The sequence below is a fragment of the Melospiza melodia genome, chromosome 3, assembly GCF_035770615.1.
Source record: "Melospiza melodia melodia isolate bMelMel2 chromosome 3, bMelMel2.pri, whole genome shotgun sequence".
In the NCBI taxonomy this organism is placed as follows: Eukaryota; Metazoa; Chordata; class Aves; order Passeriformes; family Passerellidae; genus Melospiza; species Melospiza melodia.
Window position 1 is genome coordinate 36,657,748 of NC_086196.1, and position 23,625 is coordinate 36,681,372.

The 23,625-nt window shown below is 42.0% G+C and overlaps 1 protein-coding gene across 1 annotated transcript; it reads left to right on the forward strand.

Annotated features, from left to right (window-relative positions):
- Positions 1-369: 369 nt before the first annotated feature.
- OPRM1 (opioid receptor mu 1) lies at positions 370-22,800 on the forward strand. Its single transcript, XM_063151323.1, has 4 exons — positions 370-744; positions 14,472-14,824; positions 15,784-16,304; positions 22,110-22,800. Exons 1-4 carry the CDS (start codon positions 431-433, stop codon positions 22,146-22,148), a joined length of 1,227 nt encoding a protein of 408 aa, XP_063007393.1. The 5' UTR covers positions 370-430; the 3' UTR covers positions 22,149-22,800.
- The last annotated feature ends 825 nt before the right edge of the window (positions 22,801-23,625 follow it).

The window sequence follows — 23,625 nt, forward strand, 5'->3', positions numbered from 1 at the left end:
GCCACCGATGCCTGTGGCGCTGGGCAAAGGAACACTTTAAGCGCTTTGCCTCCAAGTGCCACCCGCAGGGGAAGCGAACACCTCCGGCGCGCCGCCCGCTGCCCCCCGCAGGTGCGCCCCGCTCGCCGCTGGGGGCGGCCGCCACCGCGTCCCGCGGGCCGGGGAGGAGCGGCGGCGGGCGGCGGGCGGCGGGCGGCGGGTGCGGGAGGCGGCTCCCGCCGCTCCTGCGGACACGGCCCCTCCTCCCGGCCCGCCCCGCCCGCCGCGCACATGTGCCCGCAGCCAGCGGCGGGGCGCGCCGTCGGGGCGGGCGGGTGCCGTCGCCGGGCCGAGACCGCGGCAGGAGCAGCAGCAGCGCGGCGCGCCGGGCGTCCCTGGGGCGCGGGGAGCGAGCGGGGCAACGCGCTGAGGCCGTGGCTGTCAGACAGCCATGGCTGTCGCCTACCTGCTGGGAAACGGGTCCGCGCCGCTCCTCGCCGGAGCCCTGGAGGTCCCGCTCGCCGCCAACGCCTCCGCCTGCCGCCCGCCCTGCCCGGCCTGGGGCAACGCCTCGGCGGCGCTGGGCTGGAACCGCTCCGAGCCCTGCGGCGGCAATGGCAATGGCAGCGCGGGCGGCGGCGGGCCCTGCGCGCCCGCGGGCGGCGGCCCCTCCGTGGTCACCGCCATCGCCATCATGGCCCTCTACTCCGTGGTCTGCGTCGTGGGGCTTTTCGGCAACTTCTTGGTCATGTATGTCATCGTCAGGTGAGTGCCGCCCTGCCCCGCCCCGCAGCCCACGGCCGCTGCCGTCGGGGCGGAACCCCGCCGCCCGGAGCCGGGATGCGGGACGGTGTCCCGGCGGGGATGCTGCGGCCCCCTCCGCCGGGCAGCCCGTAAAGGGGTGCACTGGGGTTGCGGACGGGCGCAAGAAAGGGAAAGGGAAGGAGGTTTTTGATAAAGAGCCGGAGCGGGTGATGGGGGAAGAGAAACTTGCGGTGGAGCAGTGAGGGGCGGCCGGTCCGTCAGAAACGGCTGCGCGTCCGAGGATGTTCTAAGGACCTTCCGAGCTGCCCACCTCTGCGAGCGGCTTGGGCACACGGGGCCTGAATCCCGGACTTGTCCCCTAAGGAGCGAGGATTTAAAGGGACTGTAGCCACTGCCTGTGAGCGTGTATGGGCACGGGCTGGTGCATGGATACGGGGTGGTAACAGGGAGAGCCGGTACGCATCCACCTGCCTTTCCACCCAGCTCTCCCAAATGCACGAACCAAATGTAAATGGCACTGCTTCTCTGTGGCCGTGTTTGGAGATCCTCTGCCTGATGTCTAGATTTATATGTGTACATTGAAATACATTTGTGTACATATATTGAAGTACATGTGTACAGACATACATGCGTATACACGTGTATAAATACGTATGCCGTGATCGCTACCGCTTTCTGAAATCCCGGCGTTCCGACTGTGCTGCGGCGCTTCGCAACTTTCTCTCCCGCAAGAGAAAAAGCCCCCAGTGGGGCTGTTACAGATCAGATCACGCGCGATAAATCCATTGCCCGTAAATGAGCGGAAAACGAGTGAGCGGGAGATGAGAGAGGCTCCCCTGCCGGCCCGGAGCTGGGCAGGTGGCTAGGTGGCTTCCGTGGGGGAACACTGCCACCTCCCGGGAGCCGCGGGACGGCGGGGCTTGACAGGACGGGCCCGGCCGAGCTCATCTCCCTTCGTGGCTGCTCGTCGTTCCCAAACCAAGCATCCATCGAGCCCTGGAGAGCCCAGCGGGCGCTTTTAAGGGGGGAGATAGGAGTGGCCCCGGGGCGCGCTCCGTTCCTATCGAGGCATCCCCATCACTTCCATTCCCCCCCCCCGTCTGTAGCGTCCGTTCTCCCTCTGGGCTCCGCGCTCCCCGAGGAGTCGGGGCCGCAGGAGCCGGGCTGTCTCTTGGCATCCCTGGCAAACCAGCGGCTGCGGGCGGCTTTGTGGTGTATGGATGCAGAGCGAGCAGTGCCAGCTGTGGAAAGCCAGGGTTGAGGGTCGCGGTCACCGTGGGGTGTTGCAACAGGAGGGAGGATGCAGCACGTGTTAGGGATGTCACTGCAAAGCCTGTGCATCTGGTGGACCCAGCGGGAACATAAGTGATACCCATCAGTGGTTCAGACTAGAGCGGTTCAGAAGCCTTGTGGTTTAACTGTGCTTTAGAGGCTGCATGCACAGAGCTGGGGAGATTGTCTTCTGTCCTGTGGTTTTGGTCAGTCTGAAACAAGCTGTCTGTGTGAGGATACATCTGCAGAAAGGCTTCTGAGTGGGGGCACGACTGCAATCACCGTAGCAGTGTTGAATGCATTCCTCTGGGAGGAAAAGCAGATGTGCAGTGTAACAGAGACAGGATAGCTGTCAGTAGAGAAATATGCCGCAGCTTGTCCCTGGAATTATGTATTTATTATCCTGGGCATAACCCTTACTAGGTTCATTTTTCTTACAGTAATTAATTGAATTACACTTGCACCACAAAGCCAAATCTAATGAGGCACTTGTATTTAGATTCCTATCTAATGAAAGCATCTTTCCCTGAGATGGCAGCTTACAAACAAAAGCCAGAAGCAATCGGAGAAAGCAAATGTATATTTTCATTTTACAGAAGAAAACACAAATTAAGTGGCTTGTCCAAAACCATCAGGAATTTAGGGCAAACCCCACATCTCCTGTGCAAGAACAGCTTTTGGTATGACAGAATTGCTTCCCAGTTAGCACCACAGCTCTTTAGCAGTTGGGATGACAAGGACTTTATATGCTAATGCCTGAATAGCATCTGTGGCTTAAGCAGCATAAAAATACATTCCCTTTCTGTGCTTCTCTGCACGTGTAGTGTATCTGGTCAGCAAGAGGGAACTTAGTGATTTAGTTCCCGCTGCAAGCTATACTAGCTTGAAAGTGTTTCAGATCATGGAATATGATGAAATGTGCTCACGTTCATGCCTCCCTGCATCCAACTACATGTAAGAGGCCAAAGTTTCACTGGATTGCATTCGTCATCATATAAAACTCCCCTTCTTTATTTGTCTTTCCCATCATGCCTGCTCAGGAAGAGCAAAACATTGAACTTCAAATTAATTGTGAGAGGAATTGAGGCTACTAAAAAATAAGATTTTTGAGTAATATTGGTACCTAGTTTGTCTTGAAAATACTAGGAGTTGGGAGGTAGGTGCTTAGATATTTGAAACTGTCCTACTCACCTTTCAGAGTCCAGCCCCAGTGAAAGCAGCAGTGACTTCAGATCGAGTGTACTGCATGCTGTCATCTCATGCTTGGTTTCTTTGGAAATAGTTTTAAAATAATTATATCATTCTTATAGACATTATTACTCTTAAAACTTTTCCACATGAGGCCAATCCAGGGGTTTGGAGCCAGAGTTGTGCGAGTGCTGACCTGGCAGGGAACTATCATTATCATGGACAATGCCGCTCTGCTATCTCTGCTGGGACAGACAGAGGTCAGAAAGCAGATATGTCCAAGGAGGGGTTAGAAATGTATTGTGATTATCAATGAGAAAAGAAGGCTCTTCCTGCAAACCAGACTGACCAAATGCATTCCAAGATTTCCAATTTATACACATTACATAATAATCAATGTATTTTCATCCACTCTTCTCATCCTTCCAGATGGTTCCTATTCAGCTGAATGCTTTCATCCTTGAATTAATATTTAGATGTTTTATATGTAGTATGTGAGGCTTAACCTCCTTTTACTATCACTGAAGTGTTCCCTTTCTCAAGTACAAAAAATGCCTTTAAGTGACAGCAGCAGTAGTTTAATAGGCTTTACTGCTAGTCATGAATTTCCTATAATCTGAAAAAATCTATAGATAATTTTTATCATCTGTTTTCCTCATGTGCTTTGTGTAAGTGTAAATTACTAATATGAATACAATGTCATACAATACAATTATGGCTATATCAACAGCAAATGCTACTTCTACCTGCTGTGGAGTACAAGAAGACAGTGTGCAATTAGTAACATATGGCATTGAATTAGTTTACACAATAATCCAAAGGCTTTTCTGGCTTTCTCATTGAGTTGGTGAGATATTAGTCTCACAATTAGAGCAGAAATAACAATATGCCTTGTGATTAAGGCAAGAAAGCTGCAATAGAGCCTAGATGAAAATCTTAAGCACTGCAGGTCTGGAAGAGAGGAGTAGCTCACAGAGGCCCCAGTCCTCCTCAATCCAAATGCTCTGGGAGAAATGTAATTCCACCAACAGCCACTGAAGTCACTCAAGTTCAGAGTGATTCCTCATTTGTTTTGCTATAAATTTTTCACATACCATAAACAAACAGGTCTCAGGTTCTCTGCAATCCTTTGTACGGGAAGGAAATCTCTTTTTTCATTGAGTAAATTATTATACTGCTTTAAGGAAAAAGAAAAGGCAAACAGGGAAAGAAGTTGAAGAAATACTCTCTCTGAAATTAAGAGAAATCTATGTGTCTCAAAACAGCCTTTTAATAGTGTTTTGAAAAAAAAGAGCTGTGGCTGAAGCATCATCTAATCTGGAAAGACTGTGCAGCACTTAAAACTCTGGTTCAGCCGAGTTCACTCACAATTCAGAAAAACTGTTTTGTTAAGTAGAACAGGAAGAGTTTAAATTTCATTTGTAGAAATAATTGATAGCACCAGAGAAATAAATATTCTCACACATGTGCACAGATGTGTGGACTCCTTTTAGAGAAAAAAAACCCTGGAAATTATCTCAAGCTTAAAAGTGAGTGAAGTAAAACAAGTGTTTCTAAAAAATATGTTCCTTGCAAGGTGACATGGTGTCATGGATGTTGCATGTAAGGTGACCTTCAGCATCCTTTGTAGCAGCACAGATCAGGGAGCTTAGTAACCAAGAAGTGCATAAAATTCCTGCTTTTCTTTCCTGTCCACAGCCTCGTGAACCTCTCTGCATTTGCACAGCATTGCTTGTGTGGGTGTCCTGCCTCTTCCACTGACTGCAAAGATTCCGCCCCCGTGCTAAGAGCTGAAAGCCTCAGCAGCCTTATCCAGTCATGTCAATTATGAATTAATACAGCTCACAGCACCAGCCAGAGGAGACCTGGGGACACAACAGAGGGAGCACTCTTGGGCAGGAGCAGCAGAGGAGCTGAATTAAATCAGCAGCATAGCAAGGGGCTGACCCTCAGCATCCTGCCTTACAGAAAGGCAGGTGTCCCTGTTTGCATACTGTTTGTGACAGAGTTTACCAAGCTTTGCTAGTGGGTAAATGTTTAACTAGCAAGCAGCTCCCCTCCCTCCCCCAAGATGAAGGAAAGCAGACAGATAAAATGGAATGTATACCTTTATATTTTTTTTTAATTATGTTTTTACAGACATGATGAAAATTTGACCAAAAACACATGAGGCTGCAGCCTGGCGGTAACACCCATCTCAGTGAGGAAGCAGAGACGCCTGAGGGATGAGTGAGAGCTCTGCAGCCCCAGACTCATCTCCAGAGCCTGTGCCTGGCCCCAGTCCCAGTGAAGCCCTGCACACAGGACAGTGTGCCAGGCCCAGGTGCACAGACCCTCTGGCTCTGCCAGTGCCTGCCACCAGGCAGTGCTGGGCAGGAAACAACGCCTCTCACTCTGTTTGCCTGTAAAAAGCTGTTTGATCCCACTGTACTTTTCCTGGAGTGACATTATGGTAATGGCTCCCATGAAAAAATAGTGTTAAACACTTCCTCTTTTTTTTTTTTTTTTATTTCTTTATAAAAATAATCAAAAGTTACCAATTTTTCAAGGCTTCAGTAGGGGTAGAAAATACTGTATGCACATATTGCTTACATTACATAATTACTAGCAAGCTAATGACTAATGAGCTATGTAGCTAACATAATCCTGAAGTACTGCTTTATTTCATTTTAATTTACAGTGTTTTCCCAAACCATAGAGCACAACTTTTGCTGAACACTTGTGGATAAGCTTTTATAACTTTTCTAGATCAAAAGGTGACATATTTACAAAAATACCAAACATAGCATGGTGCAAGTCCAAATGTCACAGAATCATAATTTAGCTCACTAGCCTCTTTTCTAGCCATAGCCAGCAGCTGGTGTTTAGTCACAGAGTGGAAAAAAAATAGGGGCAAAACTGTGTGAGTATCCTTCTAATAGACTTTTAGACTGCAGAGATTTTCTGAGATGCAGTTTGCATCAGCATTTATTCAGTAGCTTTTTGTGGACATTTCTAACATGCAGTATTCCCCAAAAAAATGAGGATCAAAAATAAGATTGGAAGAAGGTCACAAAGACTGCCACTACTAAACAAAATTGCTTCAAAACAAACATGTGAAGCATTTTTATGGATTGCAGTTTGGTTATTTTTAAGCTTAGGTGTTATAAGATGGTTGTTGTAGAGATCTTCATTAACAGACATTTTCAAAAAATTATTTATTTTCGTTATGATTCTAAGTGGAAACAAGTTTTCAGTGCTTGATAATTCTCTTCAAAATACAAATCCACTCTTGTAACTATATTTTTTAAAAATCCAAAAGCAACTATTTTCTGAATTGTTGTGCTCAAGATAATCTCAAAGAAAGCTCTTTTTATAACCATCTTTGTCTTCTTTGGTTTATGTCATGCAGTTTGGATTTATGGTGTTGAAAGTGGGAATATTATAATTATCTTTCAAAGACCTCTAGTCCTTTTTGGAAGTGGGCTTTTAATGATGTTCACTATCAAGGAGTTCCACAGCTTAGGCAAGCTGTGATAAGCATTCTCATTCATTCATTTAATGTTAAACACTTCTAAATTTTATTTATATTTTCCTTTGAATTTACATGATGAAAAAAGGTAGAGATGACGATGCACCATAGCTAATCAAATAACTGTGAAGGACATGAAATAGATTTTTTCCACCTTCTTACTGAGAAGTGTTCAATTATCAGCTATAAGATCTGGTATCTCAGATCAAGAATAAAACTTCAGAACAAAAATGTTTGTGTAAAATGGAACATCTCCTCCTGTTTGTGTTGTGTGGAGCAGTTCCAACTGAGTGAAGTCTCTATTTTAAGGGGGGCAGGGAGCAGCACTTGTCACAGTGCTGATCTTCAGCCCTGGGATGTGCTGCCCCTATAGAAAAATCATCTAAGGAGCCAATTACCCAAATCACTCTCATAAGGTTGTGGTGTTTGTAATTCCCTCAGAGCCACAGTTTCAGACACAATCTCATCCTGGTCATGTACATACTGAGTCCATGATTTCAGTACTTATATGATGATTTACGCTTATATGATGATTTGTACTTATATACATGGTTTCAGGTCTTTTCACATATCACATAACTGTGCTCCTTCTTCCTCTCATGCCGGCTTCCACCATTGCCTGCTTTCCCCTTCTCCCCACATCACAGGCAAGCCTTCCTCCACGTTTATTCTCTCTACTTCCTTTGTCTCACCTCTGTCACTCCTTTACAGATCACAGTCCACAGCTTCAGCAGATGATCCCGATCTCCTGCATGCAAGAGGCCATACCTTGTATACCTGGTGTTCTTTGGTCTGTACAGTGTGTGTATGGCCTGGCCTCCAGCCCCATGCCACCTCCCTGCTGCCCTCTGACCAGGGGCATTGCTTACTTGCTGCTCCCTACCACACCTTTAGGGGTCTCACATCTACTAGCATTAAAACTGTCTTCAAAGGCTTGCCTGCCAGCTTCCCTGCTGCCCAGGGATATTTCATGTACAGTCCTTATCTCAGGTGATCATTCTACAGATCAGGAGTAAGGCCCCAGCACCTGGAAACCAGACAAAGTAGCTGATAACTCATTCCCTCTAGGAAAATGTCACCACATTATCTGTTATCAGAGGTGCAGTCAGCAGTTTTACTCTCAATCACACTTCCCTGAAGGCAGAGGGGAAAAAGTCAAATTGAATATACTGACAGTTTTCCTTTATATGTCTTCCTAGCAAAGCAGAAGCTTCAACAATAAGCACCTGCTGCTGGATAATGGAAATATATTGAAGTTAGCCTTTTTAGCACCATTGATTTATTTCAGAGAGATATGTTACACAATAACCATGAAAGCAATGACCTTTATTGGAGACCCATATATGCCTCAGCCCCAGGCAAACAGAGACTCAAATAAAAGTGGTTTAACAAACAGGCCAGATTAAGTTCTGAAATAATTGGCAGGTAATTTTCCCCCTGTTCAACTAGGCTGGAAGGGAAGGAAGTGTACCAGCAGATGACTGTTTGTGCACTGAAGCATATTTATTACTGTAATTTGTTTTTTATCATTAAGTAGCTTTTTATCATGTCTGGGGAAAGCTTGTTTTATTTTCTCCGTGTAGGGACTAAACTCACTGGCCTAAACTAAACAGCAGAAAGAAAACTTCTATGTTATGCCTTTCAGTAGCCAAAAAAATAAAATTGGGAAGAGCCACAAAGACAGCAGCAAGTCATTTTTAGTCCAAAGTCCATCACAGAAAAACAGGATGAGTCAGATGCCCTCACAACTCCGCATCATTTCCCAAAAGACTGGCACTGAAGACTAAAGGTGATTCTGTCTAAAAGGCTCTTGTTTAGCTCACCCTCTCCCAAAGCTGAGGTATGAGATAAATTCCTGATGGGTTCTGAGTACCAGAAAAAATGAGTTGTGCTACTTCCCAGGAGGTGATGTGCTCTGCTTGTTTCTCCTGCATCCTGTAAGCAAATAGTGCTGGATCTGCACCTGCCTTGGCACTGTCCTGATGAGAGGAAGGAATAAGCTGGGTGGGAAGTCAGAGATGCTAACAAGGTAACCCATGGGAAGTAAACTTTGGTGTCATTCTGGCCAAATCTCGGTTGTACCATGGATTAGAATAAAGTGACAAAGCAGTGGGAAAACAAATTTCTAGGGAGAAAAGAGATAGCAACTGAAGCAGCTACAGTGCAGCAGTTCCCTGCCCTGTGCTCAGGCCCACAATTGACCCCATACATGCTCAGACTCCTTCAGAAAATGGACAGCCCTTGCCAGTGAGTGAAGGAAGGAGAGAAAGCTGCTCCAGAACAATGTGTGTGAAGTATGACTGAGTATGTCAAATAACTCTTTGATCTTAGATCTACTGCACTCCCTCAGGATGTCATGCCCTGACACCTAAGTGATGCCTAGTATTTTTCATCTCCAATTAAACCACCATGACAGGTCACAGCAGTGAATGGGTAGCACTGTGCTGGGAGTCAGGATGCAAGACTTTAGCAGGAGGGAACAGCAACTGCTTCTGTCTCTCTTAAAGGCAGCAAAAGCTTCCTCACTCCCCCATTTCAGCCTTTACCCCCAAACTCAGGATGGGTGCAGGAAGTAAGTGAATGTGGTGCAAATTGCTCAATTTCATTGCAACCAAGTGTGAACGCTTTCAGCTCTATTATACCTTCTTAAGGCTTTGTTTCGTTTTTCAATTTGTTGTTGGTTTGGTTCCCTCAGGGCTTACTGTGTTGAAATTACAGCCTTGTATAAGATCTCTTAGTAGAATATTCATCAAAAGGATGCAGAGGTTGTTAACCACAGGATGGCACTTCCAATCTGGGTGGCCTTACTGCCTAATAACCTATCAGGGTTGTGCACAAATTTATGGTGCTTGTAGCCAGAGATGAAATTAAATGGCTTAAGGAAAAAGCATTCCGAAGTACCCATTAATAGAAAAATCAAAGACTTACGTTTTCAAGGTAATTAAATCATGTGCTCACAGACAGGAAGGTCAGACCTATCCAGAATATATATGACTTCAAAACTTTTAGTAGGCTACAGCCTGCCACAGCACATGTCTTAGCTGTGGCTGAGATATAGTATGGGTCTTTCACTCTATGGAGACCCATTACTGTGGGAAGAAAAGGATAATAAAATAGATGGACATCAGTAAAGTCCCTTTTGAGACCCTTTAGCTCAAAGGTACTTTCCAGAATGTGGCTTGAGAGACTTCATTTCAGTGTTAAATATTAAAAGTGGATTGGCAGACAGAAAAATTTTTCAGGTTTTTACAGACCACCTTGAGTAGATCATGACTTTGTTCAAAGCTTTAAGGGCTCAAGAAAAATTGAAAGTACCTGATATCTCAAGAAAACATGCCAAAAAATCCCTTTTTCCTACTCTTTTTGTGTTGCATTATACAAGGTACACTGGAACAGTCATGGGGGAAAAAAATTAAATTGATTCAACTAGGCATACTTCACATGTTTTTAATCTTGCCACCCAAGACAACCTCAGCTAATCTAATGTATGCACATAATGATTCTTCATTTGTTTAACAAGTCATTTATGCAAGAGGAACATGAATTTGAAATGCTAACCTAATCTCCAGCATCAGGAAGAGTTATGTCAGGTTGTCTGTATGCAAGACCTAACAGTTGACTGTTGTTTCTTTCAGCAGCCAAACCATTCTTGAGAGTGACTGCTTTCTGCAGTGAATCTCCAGTGTTTTTGTCCAGTTTTTCATGTATTTTGTGCTGAACTTCAACACAGATCTTGAAGTAGTCTTTGTCTCCAAATTAGAATTCTGTAGGCAAAACCTTGCATGCCTTTGTGCTGCTGACAGTAATTATTAGCAGTCTGTCATCGACCAGCCCATTCCATTTCCTAAGTGCAAAAGACTTTCTGCTTTCCTCCTCATTGATGTTATTCAGAGAGCAAATTCTTCAAATTAATTTGTAATGTTATGTATTATTCTGAGCTGCATCATTATCATTAATAATAATTAGTATAACAATATAATAATAACTTATCTTTATTATTTTTGTTGGTGGTGGTCTTGTTATTATTATTATCATTAATAATAATAATAATAATAATAATAATAATAATAATAATAATAATAATAATAATAATAATAGTCTTTATTACACTGAACTAAATGTGGACCCCTCTAGCTTCTTTGCACCAGCCCAGTGGTCCAAGGATGCTGTAAATCTGATCTGATCCAGAAGGGCAGAGGAGAGGATGTCTCAACAATCCACATGGATATAAACCACTTGACTAGGGAGCAGTAGGGACAAGACTACATCAGTTGTATAGACCACAATAGCACTATAAAAACTCTGTGAGGCTTAAATAAGAGTCACAAACATGCTCACATCTCTCCTGTTGCATGAGAAGTGGAAGGGAAGGTGCCGTTACCCTTGGGAGCCAGAGTCTCTCTGAGATTAGTCTGGTGAATGATCAACCTGGTGAAAGTTTTATTTGGTTTACAAACTACAAGTGGCCTGTGGGCAGACAGTTGAGAGGTCCATTTCAAGGCTTTCTATTAATCCTTGAATGCTAGGAACAGGGTGACTATCTGAGCTGAATTCTCACTCTTTTCTCCATTGCTTTTACTTATTCCAAGCAAATCTCAGGTCTTCAAACATGAAGTCTACTTTAAAGCTTTGTAGGATTGAAGATAAAGACAAGGCTGAGCTTTCCCTAAAAAATTAGACAGACATAAAGTGTATTCTTAGTGTTGTAAACCTGATTTATCATCTACTATTAGCAGCAAAACAACAGTTTTTGAACAGATATTTTATAATACAAAACCTGCACTGGGGAATTAGAAGGGGTATACTAGTAGGTGCCAGTATTATAATGAGCATAATTGATTTGGATATATACCAAGAGCAGTATTGCACTAAATATTCACAAAAAGCCCCCAGTTCATCACATTCTATTAGTTTTTTTCCTTGCAGAGTTGTAAAATAAAAGTAAGGCCACCCAAAACTAACTTCTGTCTTCACTTGCAAACTTGCTGTGTTGTGCAGAATTTAACAGACTTGATGTTTTAGATGCTGAAATGTCAATGTAATCTAAATACCAGTATTCAGATTTTTATGAGTTCACAATTAAGATTTTTTTCTCTACGTGTCTGTTAAATTTTAAGTTCTCTAGTAAGTTTGAATGAAAGTGGGAAAGCAGTATCTTTAAATATTGCATTTATAAATTTTGGTATTACTAAGTCCATCTCAACTGTAGAAGTAGAATCACATAACCATCTGTGTCTGGATAATGGAAATATTTGTTCTGCTTGTTCACATAGGTAGACTGATACCTTAGCAAAAAGTATAATAGCAGCTAAGTTCAAGACTTTGAAAAGCTTCATTTTGACTGACTGTTGCTTTTCATGCTGTTAAAATTATGTTTAATCAAGTGCTTTGGTATTTATTTGTTCATGCCAAAAAAATAATCCTGGGAACACTGATAATCTACTAATTTAGAAAAATACATGTTTTTCAAAATGTACCTTGCAGAAATAAGCCCCTTATAAAATCTTTAAATATTTCGTTCAGAGATATGCCCATAGAATTCACTGAAAAGAATATTGTAAATTTCAATAGGCTTTTGTTGATTAGGCAGCAGGTGGAGGTAAATACTTTCTATCACCGTAAGAGCTCTGCTTCTATTCATTGTAAGAACAGCATGATTAGAAGTACAAAGATTACTGAGTACATCAAGCAAAACCCTTCATAAATGGTGTATAGAGGCCATTAAATAAAGCAAGTCCAAGAACTTTTGAACTTAAACTGGCAATGAAAAATAGATTGCAAAACTGAAAAATATGTAGCATTTAAGTGGGATAAGCCCCATGCCCAGTGAAGAAACTTTATTCTGTTTATTCAGAGTGTTTTTCTGTCCATCCTCTGTCATGCTAACCTGAAAGTCATTTACATATTGGTTGATGGTTTGGGCTTTTTTGCTGTATCAAGCATTCCTTTTAAATCATAATGGCTTTAAATACTGCTGACAAAGCATTGTCATTATTACCTGACGATGCGCTCTGCAGACAGACCTGTCCCAGAATCACGTGTGATGGCAGCAGCACTGAGCAGCATTCCCAAGTGGGCTTTCTTGTCCAGCTGTGAAGAAGGCAGGCAATCATCCAAGGTCTGAGCAGGGATCAGCAGCCCAGGTGAGGGCACAGAACGAACCCTCATCACCTTTGAGAGCCACTGCCCCTCTGTCGCTGTCCCAGCCTGAGCAGATCAGGTGGGAGCCAGCTGGATATGTCTGCTCACAACACAACCAAACCTTCAGGGCAGCTCTGGACAAACCTTCAGCTACTCCTGGATATCTCAGACCTTTGGAGAGATACTCATTTTGATAAACCACAGAGCTTAGTACTGGATAATATTAAAAGCAGAATATAAATGTTGCTGCTTTCATTCTCATATGGAAGATTCTCCAGCAAATTGCCCGAGAAATATTTTCTTCTCCTTCCAAACAGTTTTTAGGGCTGTAGCTTTTATTGTGTACCTCTCCCACACTGCAATCCTGTACATATTCCCCAAGTTCCAGAAGAGAGAGTTCTAGATGCTTGCAGCATCTACCTCCTCCTATGTTAGTTACAAACTTGTGATATAAATGGAGTAAGGAAAGTTTTTACAGGACTTTCAGAATATGGAGTTTATTTACAACTTCAACGTATAATATTCAGATCATACTTTCTCAAGGCAGCAGTCAAGATAGCGTTTTTATCTTCTTGAAAATCTGTTTTAAAAGCCACCCTAAATAAAAATTAGGATTGTAAGTGCCTTCTCATGCTCAGTGCTAAAAATGAGAGAATAAATCCAACATCAATGACTTCAAATGTTCATCATAAAAGCTTTTTAGGTCCATTCAACATGAAGTCTGCATTTTTGCACAGTCCACCAAAGAAAAGTTCCAAATGCACATTCACTACACATTCCTTTCATTGGGATTTTTTGCCACTGACTCATGTTCTGAAGCAATCTAACTCAGAGAGATAAAACCCACAAAATTATGTATTTTACATTTTGCTTTCCCTAGCAGGTTCCCTGACAAGTCTTTTGAAATGAGCTATTCCTCTTGAAAAGCACTCCATAAATTGTAAAATATTTGATCAAATACTCTTCTTATTAGTTTTGCAGAAATGGAAGGAAGTTTCATCAAAAGAGCAAGCCATCTGACCCCCCAAAATCCAAGCAGCCACAGGGCCCAGCAACCTCAGCAGCGATCAGGGCAGCATGGCCGGGAACATTATTTAAATTGAATTTTTTTTTTTTTTTGTACCACTGCAAAAGTACAGCATCCACATAAAAAATGGATCTCAAGTGCTGCTTATTTGAAATGACATCATTACTACTTCACAACCTAGAATGAATTTTCTATTTCTACAGAACATAGTTTTGATATTTGGCATGACATCAGCAGGTACGGAAAATCTATCCATGTAGTACAGTATCTGATCTGAAAACATACAATTTTTTTCATCTTGTCAGTTTGTTACCAACTATAATATTGTTTCTTCTATTTGTATCTTTTTCTTCTGCACAAGTTAAATTAATCTTTTTTTCCTTACGCCTTTTAGCTGATGTCTCACTGAACCGCCAACATGGAGGTGAATCATAGTGTGGTCATTTCTTTAAAAGCAGGAAATGTGATCTTTGACAGTATCTAGCACATTATTGTACAGAAGCTTTTTATAGATGATGCACTGAATTTGGTTTTATTTAACAATGTCATTTGTGGTCACTCACATGCTCTGCCAATTTTTTTTCCTAGGTACACGAAAATGAAGACTGCCACCAACATCTATATTTTCAATCTTGCATTGGCAGATGCCCTAGCAACAAGTACTCTGCCATTCCAGAGCGTGAATTACTTGATGGGAACCTGGCCATTCGGTACCATCCTCTGTAAGATTGTCATATCCATAGACTACTACAATATGTTCACCAGTATCTTCACTCTCTGCACCATGAGTGTGGATCGCTACGTGGCTGTTTGCCACCCCGTTAAGGCCCTTGATTTCCGCACCCCCCGAAATGCCAAAATTGTCAATGTCTGCAACTGGATTCTTTCCTCTGCCATTGGCCTGCCAGTTATGTTCATGGCAACTACTAAATACAGGCATGGTAAGTCTGGCTTTCATTCCTAAATTGAATACTCTACATTTCAACTCTTTTCTGCATTGTTTCACTGTATTGTAGAGGCGTTGAATTAACTTCTGACCTCCAACATGTGTTGACCTCCAACATGTGTAAAGGAAGTATCAGTGCAAATGAGCCCCTTCAAAAATTTTGCATCTGGCTGTAGTTGACTGGACAAGCAGTACATGTGATCTGTGTTTTACAACAAGCAGCTCCAGCTCCTTCAGTGGGTTCTTGCAAGTCTTGCAGTCCCACTCAGTTACTGCAGTGTTTGGAAAAGCCAATCTGTGCCTGCCTGCCTTCTGCTGTGGGGCAGTTCTGCACTGCCCTTCAGCACAGGAGCCTGTGCTTTACCCAGGATACTCCCTCTGGGAAGCTGACAGTCATAGATATGTTACTCTCTGCCTGGCAGGACATGATACAGAGCAGAGAGCACATTCTGGACCACTGGTGCTCCGAGACCTTCCATAAAGGGGCAGTGACAGAACGTCAGCATAAATCCAGACCCTCCACAGTGCATAGTTACCAAGTGTCATGGCATTCTCTTCCCCATTGCTCTGAAATGCACAAACTCTCAGCATATATATGGTGGCTTAACAATCTTTCTTTTCACCATGTTTTATACTGAAAGTGAAAATCAGTCAAAGCTTAAGCATATGTGACAATTCAATTCTTTTCCTTGTTTATTAGCCATTAAATTCCAAGCCATAATGTGCTAAAGAAAACATGTTAATTTGGTTTTGTTTTCCTAACTCAAGCTTCATGCACTCCATCCTACCAATGTTTGTGTAAATGACAGGTCACAGATTGCTTCATTTTACACGTTTGCTTAGGTGTAAAGTCTTCATATATTTGCCTACGATATTTAATTAAATAAAGGATTAAATAAAAGCAAATGAAAAACTGACCTGAATGTTCTTCTCTGCTGTTTTCCTTTTCATCAGGCTCAATTGACTGCACCCTTACATTCTCCCACCCTGCTTGGTACTGGGAGAACCTCCTGAAAATCTGTGTGTTCATCTTTGCCTTCATCATGCCGGTGCTGATCATTACGGTGTGTTACGGGCTGATGATTTTACGCCTGAAGAGCGTCCGCATGTTGTCCGGCTCCAAAGAGAAGGACAGAAACCTGAGGAGAATCACCAGGATGGTTCTTGTGGTGGTGGCGGTGTTCATTGTCTGCTGGACTCCCATCCACATTTACGTTATCATTAAAGCCCTGGTCAACATCCCAGAAACTACTTTCCAGACTGTCTCCTGGCACTTCTGTATTGCTCTAGGGTATACAAATAGCTGCCTTAATCCCGTCCTTTATGCGTTTCTAGATGAGAATTTCAAAAGGTGTTTCAGAGAGTTCTGCATCCCCACCTCCTCAACCATTGAGCAGCAAAACTCCACCCGAGTCCGACAAAACACTCGCGACCATGCTTCCACTGCCAACACTGTGGATAGGACTAACCACCAGGTATGACTAGCAGTGGAGATGTCATCTCTGGATCCAGGCCACCCGCTTGGAGATGACATGTGCTCTGAAGTTACCACTTACACTGATTTGTAGCTTTTGGAAGGTCTGAACACTTTCAAAGTTGCGTTTGAAACTGGTGTATGCATACACAGAGACCCCAGTCCTGCATGGTGCTAAGTTGTTCTCTGCCTTGCTTGTTGCTCAGAAGCCAAGGGTTCTAAAGGGTACCTTGAGTGACTGGGTTCAGCGTGCATGCATGTACAAAGCACATTAAAAAAAGTGTTTCACTTGCAGGGTGTTTGCAACAGGTTGGAAAACAGATTTTCCTGTTCATACTCCTTGTCTGATGATGGAGACAGGAGTGGGACAGAATATAGATCTCTCATCTTCTCCCATTGCAACAGTGAATAAAAAGATAAAAAACTGTGCATGTTCACTTTGATTGATGTATACAAAGTAGGCCTACCTGGCCTTGCTTGTCCTGAAAATCATGCAAGGGGTAGACCAAGGCTTGTCTACATGCAGTTCTTGTGTCAGATAATTATGCGGTGAATAAGGTGGGGTTAGATGTGTATATATATGTATATATAGATATGAAAATATATACACACATGTTAAATACTACTGTGCCATTTTGCCATTTCAGGTATACCAAGAAAATACCTTTTCCATGTAGAAAAAGCTTTTAAGAAGTAGGGATTTTATGGCACATCAGATGACAAGAGTTGTTTCTGGTTTTTTTATTCAGCATATTTTTGCATCATGTTTGCAAATAAGCTGTTTTGTACATGTTCAATATCCATGGTCCTGTGCTTAGTCTTGAGATTTTCCAAGCTTCATCTCTCAGCAAAACAGGAAAGCAAATCTTAACATTCATGAAAGTAACTCAAGCATATTGCAAGCACTAAACTAAGTTCGAGTTGTCTCTGTAATTCCTTAAAAATAAGAACAAAAGGCATAAGCCTGTTTTATTCCTTGCTGTATCACCTTTCAGCAATATACTCAGGTTGCTCATGCAACAGTTTCTCACTGCTGCCACTTCAGCCACAAGCTGGCTGCCTCCTCCAGGTGCAGAACTCGGGGGCTTCTTGTGAAAGCAGCTACCTGCCTGACACTCAGCTGCTGCCAGATAGCCCAAATAAGAGAATTCCCATCTCCAAGGAGACTAAACAGTAATTGCACCACAAAAGAGGAGGGAAGTCTAAAGGGAGAAGGGCTAAAGCGAGAAGCTTTATTAAGCATCAACAATTGGTGTTGTTCACCCATGTCTGACTCATCCATGCCAAACTGTGGCCTGTGAAATCAGCAGCTGCTCAGTCTGGTGGTGAGGCAGAACCGCCAAACTTGGCATAGGTGCACATATATATGTATGTATGTATGTATTGTAGTATTTACTAGGTGTAGCAAACTACTACATTCATCTGTTAATAATGCATTTGTAATCCTCAGTGGAGTCAATATTGTGCTTGTGTCTGACAGCAAGATTGTATTTCTGTCTGGTACAATTCCAGCTTTAAAGAGTGCAGTGTGTATGCACCCATTTTCTACATTTAGTTGTGTATATTTATATTACTTCTAGGAGAGCTGTAGCCTTCTAAACTTCTACCCATAGGAAAGATTAGTGTGTACTAGGTACTGCCTAGAGGCTGGGTGGAATAAAATCTGTTTGCCTGAGCACAGATTAGAAGGTGATGTTTCCCAGAGAGATGTTTCAGCCTACACCACCAAGAGAGACAGCCTGCTGGGGCAGGGATGGAGCAAGCAAGTGCAGTGATCTTGAGAGTGGCAATAAGGAGGAAGCTAGTTGTAGGAGCCGTGGGGGAGGTCGCACGGTTGGGACGGATGAGATCTCTTTGAAGCCAAGTCGTATAACTTGCAGTTTATTGCAAAGGGTGTGGGTGCAGGGCCCTGCTGGGAGCTGCCAGCCCCAGCTCGGAGCAGGCCCGAGAGAAGAGAGGCTTAAAGTGTAAGAGAGTTAAAGACAAAGGTTTAAGAGTGGAGAGCATGTAGAAAGGAGGGGGTGAAGGAGTGCAGAGGAGAAGACAAAGAGACAAAGAGAGAAAAGGGCGCGAAGAAGAGCGCGAAAAGAGATAGAGCGAGACTAAGAGAGAAAGAAAAGAGAGATAAGAGAGCGAAGTTCCTGTTACAATACATTTAATCATCTTCTGTGTTGAATATTCAGATTCTCATTAACCAATCTACTACAGCATGCATATCCTATAACATTTCCATATAACCTATAGGAATCACTACATTACCATACTATGTTTACATTTTAAACCCTAAATCTTACTCTTTGGGCCCCATCTGCCAAGCTGCAGGGCCTGCTCTGGCTCTTAGGCCTGCCTGCTTACAGAGGGAATTGTTTCCTCCAGGGGAGATTACATTCAACTGGTCACATCATTGTTTTGTTCAGCAACTAAGGGATCTCAAATGTTGCTTTCATTTCAATCTCGCTTATAGTTTCTATATTCTCAAAATCTTTTGCCAATCAGTCATATTTATAAGGCTTTCTTGTTTCATCCTCCCCAACAGCTAGTCCTATAGTTGGGTTCTTTGCTGGTTAGGGTTTGTTTTCTCTTCGGGGAATAGTGATTAAATTAGTTATGAAGAAATCAAGCACATGTAAAGAGCAGGAAAGGGAAGGATGCTGAAGGGAAGGGGAAGTGAGAGGAAGAATATTGAGGAGAGAGAGAAACCTAAGGAATGAGGTCCAAGTGTGGCAGTAAGGATGGAAACTGAAGCAAAGAGCCAATCTGCATGGAACAAAAAAGGTGTGTGCAGAGCTGGAAGAAATTGTTTGACTGCTTTGGTAGCTGTTGCTAGCAACTAATCATTAGTTTTCCCCAGAGCCAGGGAGAAGAAGCCAGCCCTTGGTAGCTCAGGCACTCACAGGTGGTGGATGAGACTTTGCATGTTCAGGTATTTGAAAGACTCTGAAGTGGCCAACTCCCATTCCCTCCCCACCATCCCTGCAGTCCTTGCTTTGGCAGCTGCTGATGCCAGATGTGCTCCCTGAATGCTGACCTGGGCCTTCTCCCTGGAGTTCAGCTCAGCAGCTGTTTGGTACAATCTTTCCCACTCTCCACAATGTCTGTGGAATACATTGACAGCAAGCCATGTTCAAAGCTTAATATTAAAGTCATTTTATCTTTTTTTTCTCTTGCAAACATTGCTGTAAGGGACATTTTTGATATCTGCTTTTATCAGAATGAGAGACAAGATTGTTGAACTAATCTACACTAAACAGATTCTCTGGAATAGCAACTAAAAATGTAATACCTAATATTATTAAACACAAAAGTCCCTAGAATGAATGAAGCTTTAGCTCTCAGAAAGTAAAAAAGAAAATAAACCCCCAGACAAACCAATATTTGCTCAGACAGTGAGATTCTGTAAATTCTATAGACAGGGTATTCTTTTTACAGGTAAGTGCTTTCTGTGAAAGAAAGTTAGTTTATGTTCCTATTGATTGAGGTATACTGACAAGCTCTTTCTTGTGTAGACAAGGCCTTGGAGAGCATTTGGCATGAATTCTAATTGCAAGGCTCTGTAGTACTTGGCACATTTCATACAATTTTCTAAGAAACAGATGTTCTACAAGTTGCTTTTTTGCCAAGTAAAAATTCTTTTCTGCTGCTAAATGAGAGCTGCAAGGCTCAATCACATACAGCCTAACACTCTTACAGCATTTAAAAGCATTTAGAGTTGACACTTTTAAGTATTTAAGTTGTTGGAAGGAACAACGGTGTCTTCTACCAGTTCAAAAGCACCAACAGGAATCATAAATATTCATATTATTCTGAGTTAATAAAGTGGCCTTGGGCCTACTCTGTGGCTCCTTGGCATTGCCAAAAAGGTTTAGATTAAGTGCTTATAGTTTTCAGGAGGGTTTATGCAATCTTATAAGTGCATTTGCATAGAGAAGGAGTGATGGAATCCTGGGGGGAAAAAATGCTTGAAAAGCAAAACTGCTTTCTTTGAACTTTTCTCTATGACCAAGTATTGGCAGGGGAGGGGAATGGAAGCCCAAATAGAAGCCTTTGCAAATGGCTGGGGGTTTTTGATGTTGTTGACATTAACTGACTCATATCAAAATCTTGGCAAGTGTATTGAAATGGCTTTTACTTCAAATGCTCATAGACTCTCTGCATCAGTTTATCTCTGAGATAAAAGAAGGTTTAATTTCTTGAATTTAAAATCAATTGATAGTTATTTTCCCCTGAAAACTGAGTTTTTGCTAGGATCTATGTGTTAACAATTAAAAATCCTAAATAATTAGGGAACTGGATTATTAATAATTATAGAAATCTGAGAAATTTAATTTGTTTCAGTGATTAGTTTCTTTGTGACCCATTTTTATAGCTGCTTTTATAGCAGCTTCACCTGAATGCATCCAAGTAATTAAGGAAATTATGTATAGGCACATCTTTGGGACAATTTAGTGTGTAACTCTTCTTTTCAATTTTAGCTTCTGATGCTTTTTTGTCAACTACTGAAATAAGTTTAAATGCCCTAATGGAAACTGTAAGTCCTCCCCATATGCTGAAAATGAAGCCTCAGATATGTTCAACAACAAAAGGCTCAGCCCTGAAAGCTTTGCCTTTACTGCCTGGATTGGCAGCCACATGTAGAAATCAAAAGGATATTGGATTCAAGAAAAAGTATCAAGTTAAAACAAGGAAAAATTGAAAGCTAGTTTCACTTTGATTAAATGAATTAAATAAGTGTTTTCTTACTTCTTAATTTTCTTTGTGCTAAACAACCCACTGTAAACAAACGTGGGGAATGCTGGTGATTCCTGTTGCAGAAACATGAAAAAAGTTGGGCAGCTTCTTGGCAGATTCACATCTATCTGTACGAACAGAGAATGGCCTTCCTGTGTGTTTTTAGAAAGTTAATATTTCTCCTTTGTGAATTATATTGTATTTCAATAATAATTTTAAAGTACCAGTTTCGTAAAAGCAAGATAGTGACATCTGGTGAATCTCTGGCAAGCGAGTGACATCTATGAAACATCTGTAATAGATCCTTAAAACTGGGCTTTCTTTTGTAGCCGACATGCGTTGACATGGGCTCTTTGTGAATCTCCAGGCTCCATCCGTGTCTATGCCATTCCATAAACCCTTGATTTGCAGTGTGTCCCACTCAGCTCTCAGCAGGTTCTTGTACAAAATTTGCTGAGCAAAAAGGGGCTGCAGCCTTTCAGGATGTGCCATGCAGCAAGCAGGTTTTCTTGGTGAAAACATCTGTAGTGCTGCTGTGCCTGCATGCAAGTAGGACTCAGCCTGGAGACTGTGGGCATGCAGGGCTGAGGGATTGTTGGGTTTGTTTGCTGATGTAGGCCCACCTCACACAGAATTTAAACTAGACTATAACTGAAAATCCAAAAGTTAGACATTGTTCTGATATGAACACAGAATGTGTTCATCTAAAGCACGAATTCCCCTGTAACAGCTACAGAAAGAATACAGAGAGGGAGTGAAATTTTTCTGTGCTCATGAAATTCATAGAGAGTTCCACCCTAGAAAGAGAACAAATGGCTTGATATGAAGTATATTCTAATTCAAATTTCAGACCTACTAATGTTTCTTTGTGATCATTTCCTCTGTTGCTTCAGACAAAAGCATAGCCTTGCCTTACTCTGGGCTATGTGCTCCGCTTTATACATCAGAACAGTAGCTGCAAATGAGAAATAAATTCCTCCTAAAAAAACGCACACACACACACACACACATACACAGACTTGTGGGTGGGAAGATATCAAGCAATTGTTCATTGTATTTGCAATTTCTTTCCTTTCAGTTGGAACTTCAAGAAGCTGAAACTACTCCACTGCCGTGACAGGGTCTCCTGCTGCATGGCTCTCAGAGCAGTTGCCACTGCCACAGTGTGCTAGTGGGAACATGTAGGATTTGCTTTCCCTCAAAAAATAAAATACCACAGAGGAAAGTGCCTGCTTTTCCAGTCTGTCAAAAATTGCTTCTGCAGCACATCTGCATTGCACTTAACAGAAGCATGAAATGTAACAGCGAGCAGAGCCAGGAGATGTGGGGGCCTTTCCAGAATCCAGTGCTCAAAGCATTCCTGTTTACCAGGAGCACATACATTAGTCTAAAACAAAGCTACTGTGCCTGTAGAAACCTGACATGCTCTTGGTAAGTTACAGTGGTGTTAAAACAGGTTGGAAACAAAAACTCAAAGGCTAGACAACCATAGTTTGAAAAATAAGGTGAGCTTTTGAGGATGGAAAATAATGGGATATGAAGTTGTAATAATGTTGGGTACACTCTATTTACTCTTAAAATTTATTTGTAGAGGTGTTTTCTGTGCAGGTTATTTACGTGCTGAAGTCTCATGAGGTCATGTAGAACAACACATTTTTAGTTCAAGAGGTCTTCTCTTGCAAGGGTTGCATGTTTTGCAGTTTCAAAGGAAAATTTTTTTTCAGTGATCCCTTAAAAAAAAAAAAAAACAAAAAAAAAAAAAAAGCAAACCAAAACAACCAAAACAAGATAAAAAAACCCCAAAAAAGCCTCCAAGCTTCATCTTCTCCTTCTATTTCACATAAATTAAAAAAAAAACCACTTTAAAATCAAAACAATGAGCTATCACTTTTTCTAAAAGATAGGAGTAAACGGAAGTACTCTACATTGTTATTGATTGTCAAATGATCCCCAAAATAGCATAGATTAACATAAATTTCTTTGGGAATAAAACTCCAGCTGTAAGCCTGTCACAGCTTGCACAGGCTGATGATGTCTTCTCTTTCAAGTAGTTTCTCAAATTTCAGCTGCTCTGTCAGCAGCATTTTCACTTTGTAAGTAAACAACAGCCCTTATGTGAAGTACTTGGAGCAGTTAATGCATTAGACCTTTTTTGAAAAAGAAATTTTAAAACCAATTTTAAAATAGACATCTACTTTTTCTTAACCAAACCCACAGTATGTTTGCTTTTCTAATTAACATGATACAGTCTGCATCTGCATTTTGTATTAGCTGCTAAAACACATTAAGATTTCAGGAAGAAACAATGTGCTACAGCAAATGCCTTCTTAGCTGTTTTCTATTATGAAGATTAGAAATATTCATGTAGATAACTTGTGGTTCAATGGTATTTTCTAGACATTGTTTGTTACTTGCTCTGTAAATAAATCATCAGTAGTTAACTGGAGGAAAATTGTACTTTGATGAATTTAAGTGTATTCTGAAATACAACTATATGAAACAGGGTTTTTTTTGTTTGTTTGTTTGTTTTCATTCTGCAGCCAAAATATATTTCTTATTTTCATTGTTAAAGTCTGTGTAAATATAAGGTTATA

Coding starts and splice junctions, on each gene's coding strand:
- OPRM1 (XM_063151323.1), top strand. CDS start 431: ATGGCTGTCGCCTACCTGCTGGGAAACGGGTCCGCGCCGCTCCTCGCC. Junction 745..14,471: donor GTCATGTATGTCATCGTCAG/GTGAGTGCCGCC, acceptor TTTTTTTCCTAG/GTACACGAAAATGAAGACTG. Junction 16,305..22,109: donor TGGATAGGACTAACCACCAG/GTATGACTAGCA, acceptor CTTTCCTTTCAG/TTGGAACTTCAAGAAGCTGA.